Here is a 14,786-nt window from a genome sequence, read left to right as displayed (position 1 = left end):
GCAATGTGTTTGGTTTGAAGTGTGTCAGACTCCCCTTGGGATAACAAGCCTGGGGCATATCAATTTCTTTGTTAAATTGACAAACTTACATAAGCTTGCAGTGTCCAGCGTGCATTACTGGACACTGCAGTACAGAGGTTCCTAGGGCTGCGTCTGGGACTGGAGATACTGGTTAGCGTCATTCACTTGCAAGTAGCTGGGAGCAGCTTACATGGCAGAGGCTGTGTGTGAACAGCCCAGGAGTGGGGCTTCTCACAGTAGAACAGTGTAAGGCTCGTTCCCAGAGTCAAGGAGTGGAGGGGCCTAGCAGATCACTGGTCCAGACAACACCAGAGGGGATCACCACACTATGTACATTCTAGTTCATCAAAGAATGTCATGGGAGGTTTAAATGACAGCCAGGGTCATACTGGTCACGAATATAGTTGTGAAATGTATGCACAGATACTATGTAAGAAGTTATATGCTGCAAATATGTTTTAAAGTCTGTATCAAGGCAGAGTTAACAGACAGGCTTTCTGTCAGACATTGGATGTTTATTCTCCTGTCTCTCTGTCGGCATGTAAATTACGCATTGTAAGCTACCTGGAGGGAGGCGTGCTTACCTGTTAGATGTTTCTGTTGACTTAACATGTATAGGTACACAGAGGGGAAAGAGAACCTTATTTTAACATGCACCCCAAAGCTTTGTTTGGGCAACAAAGAAGACACCCTGTCCTCCCCAACCTAGGAAGTAAATGGGCAGCATGTTTACATTCATGAAAAAGAAATCAAAACCAAAACCAGTCTGTGTTGCAATGGTGCATGGGACGTTTAGGATAAGATAAACTTCTTTAGAAAGGGGGATAAACCTGTTAGTTTAATCTCTAGAAAGCACATTATGACTTTGTTTTATATGTAACCTTTTGTTTCCGTTATCCTTACTCAGGGTCTCTTGCCTCTTTGCTAATAAAATTTGTTTTACCACAACTATATCTCAGTGCTGTGGTATTAAGCAAGGTGCTGATCCTGCACTGACTCATACACGCTTTTCCCTTGGAGACAGCCGACCTAGGATTTCTGTAGTGAGTAGATAAAGGACTGGAACCTAGAGCCCTGTACGGGACGAGTGTAGAACCCTGCAGTGGGACTGGGATCCCATGGGTCCTGCAGGAGCTGCTGCCATAATACCTGGAGTGGGATTAAAAGAAGTGCCACACAGGGTTCTACTGGACACTACAGGGGAAGACTTCAAAGGGACTCTCGGTCTAGAGTGCACTTATTGTTAGCCTGCAGATAATGTTCCCTCTAATTTTTGACAGGCCGTAGGCACAAAAAATTTCTTCTGGGCAAATTTTTGTGCGTGCGGTGTTTCACTGTGTGCACAGGGTTTAGGATCTGTGTGCATGTGCACACATGCACAGCTTAGAGGGAACAGTGCCTGTAGAGCAAAATAATGTCTGCCAGAGGACAGTGCTTGGGAGACTTAACAGGCTGGTGGTGTCAGGGAGCTGGCACCCAGTTAAGCACAAACAAGTCTCTCTGCTACTGGAGGCAGGGCAGCAACAAGCGACTCTCACTCCTGGGTACCCTGAGAACTATCATAGTACAGCATTAGAAGAGGCTGACCCTGTTGTTTGTCAAAAGGCAAAACCCTGGGCTCCTGAAGCTGCAGCCTTCATTTTAATCATTAGATTATACTGCCTTAGGAAGGCAACAAAACAAACCAAGACCGACCTTTTTGTATTAGAATTCCGTATCTGGAGAAGACTACAAAAGTTACAAGACTGGTTACTAAAGAGTTAAGCCCTTCAGATCGAGTTGACAGTTTTATTCCTCAGAAGCAATGGACATCTCTTAATAGGTAGTTTCAGCTTTTTTGTTCTTTGAGTTTTACTTACTGTAGAAATCTATTATCCAGAGCTTTTCACACATTTCCTAATTAAACTAACATTTTTGCAGAGAGGTGGGGCATAAATTAAACAAAATTAGTCCCCAGTGCAACTTAATTGAGTTCATGTGACTTACATCAGGGAAAAAAAGTGAGCCAATGTATTTTGAGTTCAAGTAAGGCAGTTTTCTTAATTTTACACTGCAAAGAGAAAACTTCAAACTATTAGTTCAGTGGTAGATCCAGGATAATAAAAAGGGCCCAGTGGCATAATGTAAATGTTAGAGCCAAAAGACTAGAAACACCATGGCTAACAGACCCCCTCATCACAGGGGCTCTAGGCCACACTCCCCACTGGGGAAAGGGTTCAGCTCCTCTGCAGTTAGTGAAATTCCTCTATCTTATTCCAGAAGTTATTTTGGCCCTCTTTGGGCTCCTACTGCCTTACTTCCTATATGATGGTAGAAAGGCATCGAGGTCACTGCAGGAAAGATGCCTGGAAAACACATTAATTTAAAAAAAAATTTTAACTGCACACCTGCTGTGTTCATTATCTCAGTGCCAGAGGCTCCTTGTGATCAGTGATAATTTAGTTTTCCACTACAACCCCTCAAACCCTACACAATAGTTTCTTTCATTAAAAATTGTGTTAGATAATAACAATTCTGCATGAAATGTGCTGAGAAAACACTGCACAGACCAGGCAGATACCAACATTAAAGAACAAACAGTATTTTTCCTGTCAGAGCTTTTAATAATTCTAATAAAAATAAAACCCAGCCTGCCTTATTTTCCTTTGTTCCGCATAATCTGTAGCCACAGGAGCATGCTTGACTGCATTTGAAGAATGTCTTTCTGAAAACTTTCCATGTAGCACTTGCTCAGTTTTTCCTTAAATTGCCATTGCATAGCTCATCACTAAGATTTGTAACAACAGATACACATCATCAATACTAAAAGGACAACACTCCCAATGTTATGATAGAAACCTGCAATGAGTGTACAGCATCCCGAGGCCTTTCATGTTATGTTATTATTTCCATTTCTTGATTAGTCCTGCTATTACATATCATGCTTTGGAGAAAGTGCTTTGCTTAAAGAAGCTGATTAAACAATCTTTTTTTCCCCCTTTTTAATCACAAAGAAGGAAAGCCAGAAGTCAAGCATGCAAACAGCACAAAATGGCACTCTAACGCAAAATCCAGGTCCTTTGTTGGGAGAGGGGCTTCCAAATTTAGGAAGACTGAGCACTGGACTCCAAAGAATCCATCACCTTTGGTATGGGAATAGAAAATTATGCCTCCGAGCCTTCAGCCTTAGCACTGGCTAAAAAGGTCACTCTTCAGCTCCCTCCAAGAACAAGGGAGATAAGGAGATAAGCACCACTGGCCATGCTCAACCCAAAGATCAACTGGTGTTTTCGCATCAATTCCACCTCTGTGGTGGGTCATAGGAAGCGCCAGCAAGAACTGTATCCCCCTCATGAAAAGATAGAGGAGGAATTTCTAGGATATTTTCACCCTCTCAACAAAATGCCAGGCAAAGAAGCCACTGAGATCCCCTCACAATCATGCGAAAGAATGAGTAGGTCTCATCTCTCAACCAGGATTGGAAGGCAAAGGTTAAAACCCTATTGTCAAGAGCCAAAGAAGGGCGTTTTCTAAATCCCTATCTTTTGGAAGCCAGAGAGGGATTCATGTATGCAGCATGACTGACTCAGCATGCTTCTGAACATATTACTGTAGGATAAAATTGACTGAGGCTTATACACCACCAGATTGGTATGCAATGGAATCAGTGACTGTGAATTAGTAAGCTTTAACTAACAGAAACTCACAGGATGAGGGACAACTGTAGAAGTCTGAAAAAGGTCCTGATGTGAGTTATTCAGGGCTATTTAAGATTATTAGTAGTATTATCCTAATGCACAGCAGCCCCAATTAGGGACACGGACCCCATTGTGCCAGGCACTGTACAAACAGAACAAAAAGATCATCCCTGCTCCAAAGAACATACACTCTAAGTGCAAGACAAGAGACAACAGCAGGTTATAATGAAAATTGATGGTCCTTTGGTTATGCAGTCTGATAACAAGACAGTCACTCAGTCAGTGGCAAACAAGTTTAGAACAAATACATCACACAGCACTGGTATATCCAACCTGTGGAATTTACTTCCATAGAAGTCTGAGTCATGCCTGTGGAAAGAATTCAAACAGAGCTGAATAATTTTATGGCCAACAGTATTTGCAGCTGTGTCTGCTAAAATAAGGGTAAATCAAATATGCCTCAGGGAATAAAGTGTTCCCCATGGAGGGCTATGTAGCACTATAATCGCATCAATTTTGGACACTTACTAATCACTGTGGCATAAGATGATGTATTTTACATTGTAATCTTTTCTCTCAACTATTGCTAGCCACATATTTCTAGGAGTATGCAGCAATTTGCTTGGCTTTTTCTTTAAAGGATGTTTGAACCATCATGTAATTCTGGATCAACAGGGTTTTTGTTCAGTATGTCATTTCTAGTGCCTTACCTCCCACGTAGCTTATTAAAGGAACATGAACTTCCATCCTCTTGTCTTTCTCACATTCTATTTTAGCATTTGGCCTGTCCCATCCAGATCTTTTGTCAAAAAAAGGCAGAACTGGCTCCTTAAAAGTTAATATATTAAGGCTTAAAACATGATGAGCTTGAAGAACCAGAAAAAAAATTATATACAGAACCTCTTAGTGGAAGGAACACCAAATGCATGTAGGCGATCAACTGCGTTTTCTGCTCTCATCTGATGGAAGAATTAGTGTTGCTACTAAATTCTGTGTTGCAAAAATAAGCATGCTCTCCAGTGACACTATTGCGAGAGACTTTAAAAATTACATCTTTGTGTTTCATAATAATCAAACACTGCTGCTAAGAAAGTGAAAAGAATGCTTGAATACAGAAGACTAAACAGACTGAAGGATCGGGAAAGAGGGGAAAAATTAAATAGGAGACACACAAAGTTTAAAAATGAGTTATTAATATACATCTGAATACAAAAATATTACAATCATTGCAAAGACTGAAAAGAACCCAAGATGTTTTCTTTACATCATCTCTCTGATAGTTTGGCAAATGCTTGTGTTCTTTGTTCTGCTGTCATGTGCTCACAGGCTTCCAAGATATTTGCCACAATTAAAGTCTGTTGAATTGTTTTTGCCTTTACCCATATTCTTCCATTCATTCCAAACACTATCTCAAAAGGGTAGAGTTGTCCCAATTCCTGAATGATTTCACAATTGGGAGCTAAAAGCCTGAAAACAAAGTAAAAGGGATGGCAGAAGAAGAAATTATTGTGTAACAAATACATTTCAGTGTTGCTAGTCAATGACAGGACTACTGCTAATACCACTAGTAGTATGAAGGCATCTGTAGCAACTTCAATAGTTAAGGCTGAACCGAGCTGAAAACATGGATTCAAACTTTATTATAATATAACATAGTAACATTTTGAACTTCTTGTTTAGTGCTCATGTATGAGTTTAATTTTAAAAAATTCCAAAACCAAGAGGAAATTAAGAGTTAAGATTAAATTTTAAAATCCCCCCCCAAAATGTATCCTGCAGTGACACCATGCAACAATCATAATGAAGATAGTCTAGTGTTTGTGAACCAGACTTAATTAAGTTGATTTTTAGCTCCTCATTTGCGACTGAGCAGAAAATAGGATTTATTCTAACCTGTAACAGTTCATCCAGACTGTATGAGGAAGAGGTGCTAATTAAAAATCTTTGAACAATAGAGGGTATTTTTTGCTATTGCCCCTTCCTTCCCTCATCCCCTGCATAGCTTTTGGAGGGAGGAAACGGAATTCTTTTTTTGTTTCTTCACAGTCCTTTTCTTGGTACTCTTTGGAAGAGAGACTTCTAAGGATGCTTGAGAATGCCACTGAAGGCTGTGTGAAGACTGTGTTCAAGGAACTGATGTCATTCTCAGACCAATTGCTATATACAGATTCTACTTCACCACTGAAGACGGAAATATGTACATAGCAAATTTATGATTAGCCTCCATAGGTGACAAAAGCAAGTTTCTGATGGATTGGGTTCACAATATTTTCTAAATAATGTAGCAAGAAGATCAAGTAGAAAAGAAATTCCACTTTAATACACTACCACGTAATAAAGTAAAAGGTAAAGTCTATAGTAGAATATGGTTAGAGTACAACTTTCTCAAGGAAACAGCAAACATACCAGAGGCTTATTAATTTAAAATGCCAGTTTGTAATTGAGAAACAGAGAGGAGCATTTTTAGTTTTGTGACATCTGTTGGTTTCTACTTATTGTATTTTATCGTTCGTTTCCCCTTGTTTATATTATATTATATTTGTATGCTGATTACAAACTTAGGACCACAAAGAACAACTTTGTCAGGCAATAATGTTGACAATATGTGCCCTAAGAACAATATAATACACATCTGTTACTCCACGTGTTATACTGTTCAGACCTGCTGGTTATGGACATCCAATGCTAAAGCATTAAATATTAGGGTGCATACCAGTTTTCATCAAGATGAAGAGTTTCACTCATCTGTCACAGCTCAAAAAATTGACAAAATTCAGCTTCTCTCTCATTCCTGGAAAGTTAAAAATTGTAATACTTACTTTCTTATTAGACCTAAAGAAACCTTAAACAACAGGCCTTCGTGTCCAATTACTCCCATTCCATTCGCTCTTCCACTGCTGTCTATACAGACCATCTCTGGTTCCATGTCTTTATTGGCTACAATGAATTGACCATAAATAAGATCTCCCACCTAAAACAAGCGATGGGAAATGTTCAGAGAAACTGTATCATGTCTGTATATCTTTTTGGTTAAACTCGTCCCTAGGTTCTTTACAAAAATACACAGTTATGCAACAGTAGATTGAGATATATAAGCAGTTTATTTTTCAACATTTATCCATTCTTCCAGTGCAGTCATGTCTTGTGGATGCTACAGGTGTTAACTCGTATTATCCACATACTCCTTGGCTCAGTTATATAGGGTTGCCGTCTCAACAGTTGCAAAAGGAACTCTGCGTGTATGTAGCAGAGACTTTCCTTTAAAGCAACACTCACCACAAACCTCATATATGGTATTTTTAAAAATAAACCAGTTTCCTCATCTTTTCACTCCTTTTTAGATTTAAAACAGAAGGCTTTTAAACATAACTTACTTTCATAATTTAAATAGTTTACTTTTTCATTTCACTCAGCTTGGATAATGAAAATGGGTTAGTCTTCTTTTCTCTTTGCTTTTCAGTTTTACTTTCTGGTTATGGAATATTACAGGATGCAGCAATACTGGGATACATATACTAAAGAAAATAGTTTCTATTTAAATATTAAAGACAGAAACATTTCTATTGATGTCACTGTGATGCTGGAAAACCCTGTTTTAATGGGGTTGATAGGGCTGCTGTTAGACTTGCTGGTGTCTGGGGCTGAAGCCGAAACCCAAGCCCCACCACATGTGGCCAAAGCCCAAGCTCCACTGCCTGGGGCTGAAGCTGAAGCCCAAGGGCTCCAGGCGTGAGTTGCAGGGCTCAGGTTACAGGCCCCCAGCCCCCTCCACCCAGGGTGATGAGGCTCAGGCAGGCTCAAACTTCAGTCCCCCCTGACAGATGTAGTATGTCATGTAGTAATTTTTGTTGTCAGAAGGGGGTCGTGGTGCAATGAAGTTTGAGAAACCCTGTTCTATGCTATAAGAAAATATCTACATTTTTCTTAATAACCTTGAAAATGTTTGCACTGAACTTCTGAACTAATTAATGGCCCTATCCAGTGGTGAGCTGGAGCCAATTCACACCGTTTCACTGGAACCAGTTGTTAAATTTAGAAGCCCTTTTAGAATCGGTGGAGGGACAACCAGTTCTAGAAGGGCTTCTAAATTTAGCAACTGGCCAGAAGTGGCGCCTTAGGCGCTGACTCCATGGGTGCTTCGGGGCTGGAGCACCCACGGGGAAAATTTGGTAGGTGCAGAGCACCCACTGGCAGCTCCCTGCCCCGCGCTTGGCCCCAGCTCACCTCCGCTCCGCCCCTGAACGCACCGCCCCGCTCTGCTTCTCCACTCCCCCAGGCTTCTCACGCGAACAGCTGATTCGCAGGAATCCTGGGGGAGGCTGAGAAGCAAGCAGCGGCTCTGCGCTCAGGCCCAGGGAGGTGGAGGTGAGCTGGGGAGGGGAGAGGTTCCCCTGTGCGCCCCCCTGGGTTACATGCTGCGGTGCGGGCAGCCCTCCTCGTGCCCCAGTTCACCTCCGCTCCGCCTCCCTGGGCCTGAGCGCGAAGCCGCAGCTTGCTTCTCAGCCCTCCCAGGCTTCCCGCGCGAACAGCTGATTCGGGGAAGAAGCAAAGCGGGGCAGCGTGTTCAGAGGAGGCGGCGGAGCGGAGGTGAGCTGGGGCCGGGTGGGGAGCTGCTGGTGGGTGCAGAGCACCCAGGGAGTCGGTGCCTAACGCGCCACTTTTGATGTGATCAGTGGGTGAATGGCCGCTCCCCCTGTTCCCCCCCTAATTACGCTACCCCGCCCCTAGGAGCCAGAGGGACCTGCCGGATGCTTCCTGGGAGCTGCCCCAGGTAAGCACCAGTGGGACTCCCCACCTTGCCCCTGGCAGGTCCCTCTGGCTCTTAGGGGCAGGGCGGGGTGGGCACCCACTACAGTGGCCCACGAGATCCTCCTGCCCGGTTCTGGAGGCAGTCAGGGGACAGGGGAGGGGGGTGGATGGGGCAGGAGTCCCAGGGGCGGGCCTGGCCCCCTCGTGGGGTGAGGAGGGAACCAGTTGTTAAGATTTTGGCAGCTCATCACTGGCCCTATCCCATCTTGGAAATGCGATGTGCAAGGAAGCTCATCCTGCGGACTTGGAAGCTGAATGAAGGAAATAAAGTCACAGGAAAATGTTCTGTTTCCCTCTTTGCTGTTAGCTTTGAACTGACAGGGCCAAAGTCTTGAGGCAGAGATCCCCAGGGCTTACCCCTGGGTCTGCCCCGAAGGACACTTTCAGTGACAGATCATTAAAACTCTCATGCTCTTAGGATTTAGGTTATAACTCATTTATATGTACACACTTGCTTGCTTTAACCTGTAAGTAACTCTCTTATTTCTTTTTCCTAGTTAACAAATCTTTAGATAGTTTATTACAGGATTGGCTACAGGCATTGTCTTAGGTATAAGATCTAGGGTACCAAATTATCTTCGGTAAACGTCTCTTGGACTGAAAGCAACTTGAACGTGGATTGACTTTTGACTGTTAGTCCAGCTTGTCTGAGTGGCAAAATAGGCTGGAGACTCTAAGGGGAGTGTTTGTGATCATAGGCACCGACTTCCCCTCTGCTCCATGGGTGCTCGACTCCCACCCGCCCCTGTCCACCCCTGCACTACCCTCCCCCTCCCCCCAACCTCTCCCCTGCCCTGCCTATTTACCGCCTCCTCCCCCGAGTGCGCCATGTCCCCAATCCTCTCCCTCCCTCCCGGAAAGTCCTAAGCGCCGCCGAACAGCTGTTAGGCGACAGGTGGGAAGCATTGGGAGGGGGAGGAGCAGGGACGACGCCACGCTCGGGGGATGAAGAGAGAGTAGGCGTAGGGGGAGCTTGGCTGACCGTGGGAGTGGCACACCTGCTAATTTTTCCCCATGGGTGCTCCAGCCCCACAGCACCCACGGAGTCAGTGCCAATGTCTGTGATTCCCTGGTAAGACTGTTGCAGTGATCCCGGAGTTTACATTTGTTACTGGCTTGGTGAAAGCTAATTATAGAACACATCACCAGGCTGGGGGGGACAAGGGGGGTCCTACCCTGTTTGACAGTCTGCCCTGAAGTAGGCACTCGCAGTCGGGCGCTACTCCAGACAGCGTGACAATCACATTTTGTAAGAGCCTGTTTTATAAAACGTGAATTTTAGGCGTAAACTGATCTCAGACTGTCTCTTTGAAGGGCTGTTCTACCACAGAACTGCCATCTTCTGTCTGTGATATTATGAGAAGATACATCCTCTGTACAACAAATGGCAAAGTCTGGCACATATTGCTATGACGATCAGCGATCAAAAGAAGAAAATCCCGGATCTCTAACTGACTTCCTCTGCCAGAGCCCAACAAAAAGGCCAAGGAAAAAGGGAAGGGAACAAAGCTACTACAGAAAACTTTGTGCATGTCATGGAAAATCTATCATATATCAGAACATCTTATGACTAAGGGATACAGACAAATATTTGAGTAAATTTTAAATAGTTACTTTGCAAGAAAGTGAAAACAAAATACTTTAAAGGTTTCAATACTGCCAATATATATATAACAAGAACATTACCTGCACATTTGGTCTGTTTCTTTTGGTTGCACCTTCAAATGCCAAGTAAGACAAAGAAGCTTGCTCACTTCCACCGACATCCACTTTGAATATGTCACCTGCCTTGATAGTCACTATGCCTATCACATGATCTCCCTTGACTGGGACATACTGAAAATGAAAACAGAAGACATATACGAGAAATGAATATATCTTTTTACATGTATATACACATACATACACACACAAGCATTGTGTACAAAGAAGCTGAGTGACCAAACTTATTTGCAAAATAAATTGCTGAAAAAAAAATCTTGATACAGTACCAAAATGAACTTCTATTTTTAGAAGGCACAGTACTATAATACCAGACACTGTGGGTATGTACTCAGGAGACTAGCTGCTGGCACACTTCTATTTTTAGTGCATTAGCTTGAGCGAGCACACCTATCTACCTCCACTGGGAAGCACATTCCAGCTGTAATAAAGACATACCCTAAGGATGTGTCGTCACAGCAGTTAGGTCAAGTTTATCTAGCTTGACTTCCATCCACACACAAATCTCTAGCTCAAGTTAATTGTTGCTTTAAGCTCAAGCTAGCTGACCCTTTGAGGGAGTGGGTGGGTTGATGCTTGAGTGATTCTGAATCTAGTAATGCTGTGTGAATGCAACAGCTCAAATTACAAGAGTCTCACCAGCAGCAAATCCAATTACTCTGTGTAACTCCAGTGTTGTTTTCCAGTGTGGTGGTCACTCTCACTGGAACTAACCTAGCTTTGAGTACAGTGAAGACAAGCCCTTAGAGTAACACTATAAAATTAGGACTGTAACAAAAAATTGCAGAAAGACATCCTGATTGCGTCTCTCTTTCAGGGGAAGTGACAGCAAATTCACAAGGGACAACCCTAACCCTAGGGTAACAGGGGATAGATTAGAAATAACAGTCTTCATTTTTAACTTCTATTGTATCTACAAATTTCCGTTAACATGATGACTAGCGAAATAATCAGTAGTGCCATTTAAATCTTCTTTAAATTTCAGCATTAACTCTCCATTAAGGTTATGACAACAATTTACACATCAGAAAGATATTATTTCAGTATGGCAGCAGAATGAGCAAAAACATTACATTAATTAATATTTGGATGGTTTCTCTTTTAGGAGGCCCCTTCTCCACATTACTGCTAGAATTGAAAGTTTGCAACCAAATAGGGTCACAGTCCGCTTCACCAATAACAGTTTACAGCCACATAGCAACTTTTCAGCCATTACGGCCATGTTTCTATTTCTGTAACTAGCAACTCTACCTAACAGAAGTTTATTATGAGAAATTTTGGCCAACTATCCCATATCCCACCAGTTGCTGCAGCCTGCACCAAGTGAGGTTATTTTAGTACCTCCTCAGCCCCCTTCTTTCCACATGAGATTACAGTTAAGTCTTCTGAGTAAGTTTAGATGCTGGAGAGGATTCCCACACTTGGCACAAAGGGGAGGAAAAAATCTCCCATTGTTACCAGCAGCAGTGCATTTTTACCAGTGATACCTCTAGCGACCTCATCTACCAGTTGCAACACTCAACGGAACAAGTAACATATCTAGCTGGTTTGTTGCATGCAGCAAAGGGCAGAAAAACCCTGTATAGGGTAGCACTCCCACTTTCACAACCACATCAGTAGTAAATTACCGCTCGAAGCCTGGTACTTATGTGGCCCTAGAGCAGCAACTTATGTACACCGTTGGATATACAACTGTACAGTGTTATGGAAGGGTTAGTTATTACAAGAACACAGTTGTGGATAACCTCCACGCAACAAAACAACAGCGTGCACCACTCCTTACAAGGACTGATCCCTGTGCCACATTAGCCTTCAGGTTGGGGATTATAAGCAGCATCGTAAACAGATTTTAGTCAATCGTGCCATTGTGGCACACTATAGTAGTAATTTGTGTGTGGACGGGAATAAATGGACACCAGACATTGGCTGCAGCCCCACAATTCCCAAGGAAAGCAATGGAAGGGGTTTCCACTCCGGTTCTGCCACTTTGAAGCTCTGAATGAAGGGTGCCACACTGAGCTTTAAAGAGGAAGCCAGCTGCAGCTCCTGGAGAGTGAGAACATGGGGCGAGGGGAAGGGAGAGAGGGACCGCGGCAGCAAAGGTGAGCTTCAGAGCCAACTTACCTGGGCTTCTGCCAAGGCGCTCCGGCCGCAGAGCCACACGAAGCCCACCAGGGGAAAGGCACGTACAGCCAGTGACGAGCTGCCAAAATCTTAACAACCCTCCTCACCCCACCAGGGGGTCATGGCCAGCTCCTGCCCCTGGGACTCCTGCCCCAACCAACCCCCTGTGTTCCTTGATGCTCCCCCTCGCGGGACCCCTGCCCCATCCACCCCCCTCCCCTGTCCCCTGACTGCCCCCAGAACCGGGCAGGAGGGTCTCGTGGGCCACCGTAGTGGGTGCCCACCCCGCCCTGCCCCTAAGAGCCAGAGGGACCTGCCGCGGGCAAGGTGGAGAGTCCCGCCGGTGCTTACCTGGGGCAGCTCCCAGGAAGCATCCAGCAGGTCCCTCTGGCTCTTAGGAGCAGGGTAGCGTAGTTGGAGGGGAACAGAGGGAGCGGCCATTCACCCACTGATCACATCAAAAGTGGCGCGTTAGGCACCGACTCCCTGGGTGCTCAGCCCCCACCAGCAGCTCCCCACCCCCCGCCCAGCCCCAGCTCACCTCCGCTCCGCCACCTCCTCCTCTGAACACGCTGCCCGCTTTGCCCCCCCCCACCTGCGAATCAGCTGTTCGCATGGGAAGCCTGGGAGGACTGAGAAGCAAGCTGCGGCTTCGCGCTCAGGCCCAGGGAGGCACAGCAGAGGTAAGCTGGGGCACGAGGAGGGCTGCCCGCGCCACAGCAGGTAACCCGGGGGTCACACAAGGGAACCGCTCCCCGCCCCAGCTCGCCTCCGCCTCCTTGGGCCTGATCACAAAGCCTCTGCTTGCTTCTCAGCCCTCCCAGGCTTCCAGCGCGACAGCTGATTTGCAGGAATCCTGGGGGGGGAGAGATGGAGAAGCAGAGCCGGGCGGTGCGTTCAGGGGCGGAGCGGAGGTGAGCTGGGGCCAAGCGCAGGGCAGGGAGCTGCCAGTGGGTGCTCTGCACCCATCAAATTTTCCCCATGGGTGCTCCAGCCCCGAACCACCGATGGAGTCTGCGCCTAAGGTGCCACTTTTCGCCAGCTGTTAAATTTTGAAGCCCTTTTAGAACCGGTTGTCCCTCCACCGGTTCTAAAAGGGCTTCTAAATGTAACAACCGGTTCCAGCGAACCGGCTCCAGCTCACCACTGCGGCCAACCCCCGCTCTGCGGCGCCACCCGCCCCTCATTCCTTGGCCCCGCCCCACCAGCTCCCGCGCTCTCACCCGCTTCTGCTGGGAGTCCACCCAGTAGGCCCCGCCGGAGCCGCCTCCGGCCCCGCCCGCCTGGCGGTGGCGCAGCAGCCCGCACTTGGTGACCAGCAGCCCGGCCCCGCAGCTCCTCAGGCCCGGCCCGCACACCAACCGGCCCGGCAGAGCGGCGCCCGGGCCCAGCCACAGCCGCTCCCCATCCGCCTCGGGGTGGGCGGGCAGCAGCAGCACGTCCCCCGGCAGCACCACCTGCCCCACGCGCTGCTCAGCGGGCAGGGCCCCAGCCTCTGCCGCCGCCATGGTCAGGGTCAGCCCCTTCGTCGGGCCAGCCAGCTTGCCCGAGCCTAGCGCGCGTGCGCGACAAAGTGACGCGTGCGCAGAAAGCACAGAAAAATGGCGGCGGGGCGGAGTGCGTCACATGCGCGCACGCGCACTCTTAGTCGCTGCCTGGGCGTAGGTTGCTGCGGGATCGGAGGCGGCGCAGTTATGCTGATGGGGAGAAAGGAGCGGCGGTGTCCGGGCCTCAGCTGGGCTCGCTGCGGCTCCTCCATGGCGGCGGGTGTCAGCCCCGGTGCCAGGGGGGCCCGCAGGCGGGGGGCGTTGGGCTGGTGCAGCTGAAGGGCCTGCCCCTGGGTCACACTTGTGGTGCCAGGCATGAACAAAGGGCCGTAGCGTGGCCCTAACTGGCTACTAAGCCTGTAAAGTCAACCTCCATCTCCGCCTAACTCCCCCGCCGCCGCCGGACTTCACGCTGAAACTGTGCGATCGGAGGTGGGGCGGTCTGCCCCTGTGCAACACATTGCGGGACCAGCTCCTGTACGCCCGCAGTAACTTCGTAGGTAATCCAATCCGCTTACTCGTTACGGTTGACTGGTTCTGTTTGAAATGTACACAACCCATTTTCTTCTCTAATATTTTAATCATTCACTCGTGTACATATATACGAACTTCTAAACTAGAAAGCTGGAGTTATAATGAGAAAACGAACAGAAGACTGATCTGCCACTGGATAGTTAACTAGTGGCGACATCACCTGGCCAAAAAAAATACTTGGGGGTTGATTATAGTAATACCACGTCAAATTGACTTAGAAATTCACCTATCCTTCCTGCCTGTCTCTTAAACTCCAGCGGGCGCATGTGCGGCCCTGCGATGAATTTTTGTTTTTACCGCCGCGTTGTGCCAGGCCGCGTTACCATGAGCTTGCCCCTGAACCCCAAGCCCT

At 46.6% G+C, this 14,786-nt stretch overlaps 1 protein-coding gene and 1 long non-coding RNA gene across 3 annotated transcripts in view; one reads left to right on the top strand and one right to left on the bottom strand.

Moving 5' to 3' along the window:
• Window positions 1-4,871: 4,871 nt before the first annotated feature.
• EXOSC3 (exosome component 3) lies at window positions 4,872-13,924 on the bottom strand. Its single transcript, XM_048858870.2, has 4 exons — window positions 13,577-13,924; window positions 10,194-10,343; window positions 6,518-6,669; window positions 4,872-5,165 (listed from the first exon to the last, which is right to left on the bottom strand). The coding sequence occupies exons 1-4, from the start codon at window positions 13,859-13,861 to the stop codon at window positions 4,964-4,966; spliced, it is 789 nt and encodes a 262-aa protein (XP_048714827.2). The 5' UTR covers window positions 13,862-13,924; the 3' UTR covers window positions 4,872-4,963.
• Window positions 13,915-14,786, top strand: part of LOC142072777 (uncharacterized) — a 7,865-nt gene continuing 6,993 nt past the window's right edge. For both annotated transcript variants that reach the window (XR_012669348.1, XR_012669347.1), the window contains exon 1: window positions 13,915-14,400. This is a non-coding gene — a long non-coding RNA (uncharacterized LOC142072777). The remainder of the gene's footprint in view (window positions 14,401-14,786) is intronic.

This window comes from Caretta caretta, chromosome 7 (assembly GCF_965140235.1).
Source record: "Caretta caretta isolate rCarCar2 chromosome 7, rCarCar1.hap1, whole genome shotgun sequence".
NCBI lineage: Eukaryota > Metazoa > Chordata > Testudines > Cheloniidae > Caretta > Caretta caretta.
The sequence above is the reverse complement of the archived record's forward strand: the minus strand, read 5'-3'. Positions and strand labels throughout refer to the sequence as shown.

Excerpts from the sequence above, each read along its gene's own strand:
- EXOSC3 (XM_048858870.2), bottom strand. The coding sequence starts at position 13,861 with ATGGCGGCGGCAGAGGCTGGGGCCCTGCCCGCTGAGCAGCGCGTGGGG. Across the intron at positions 10,344-13,576 it reads TGGACTCCCAGCAGAAGCGG|TATGTCCCAGTCAAGGGAGA; the intron begins GTGAGAGCGCGG and ends TTTCATTTTCAG. Across the intron at positions 6,670-10,193 it reads GAAACAGACCAAATGTGCAG|GTGGGAGATCTTATTTATGG; the intron begins GTAATGTTCTTG and ends CGCTTGTTTTAG.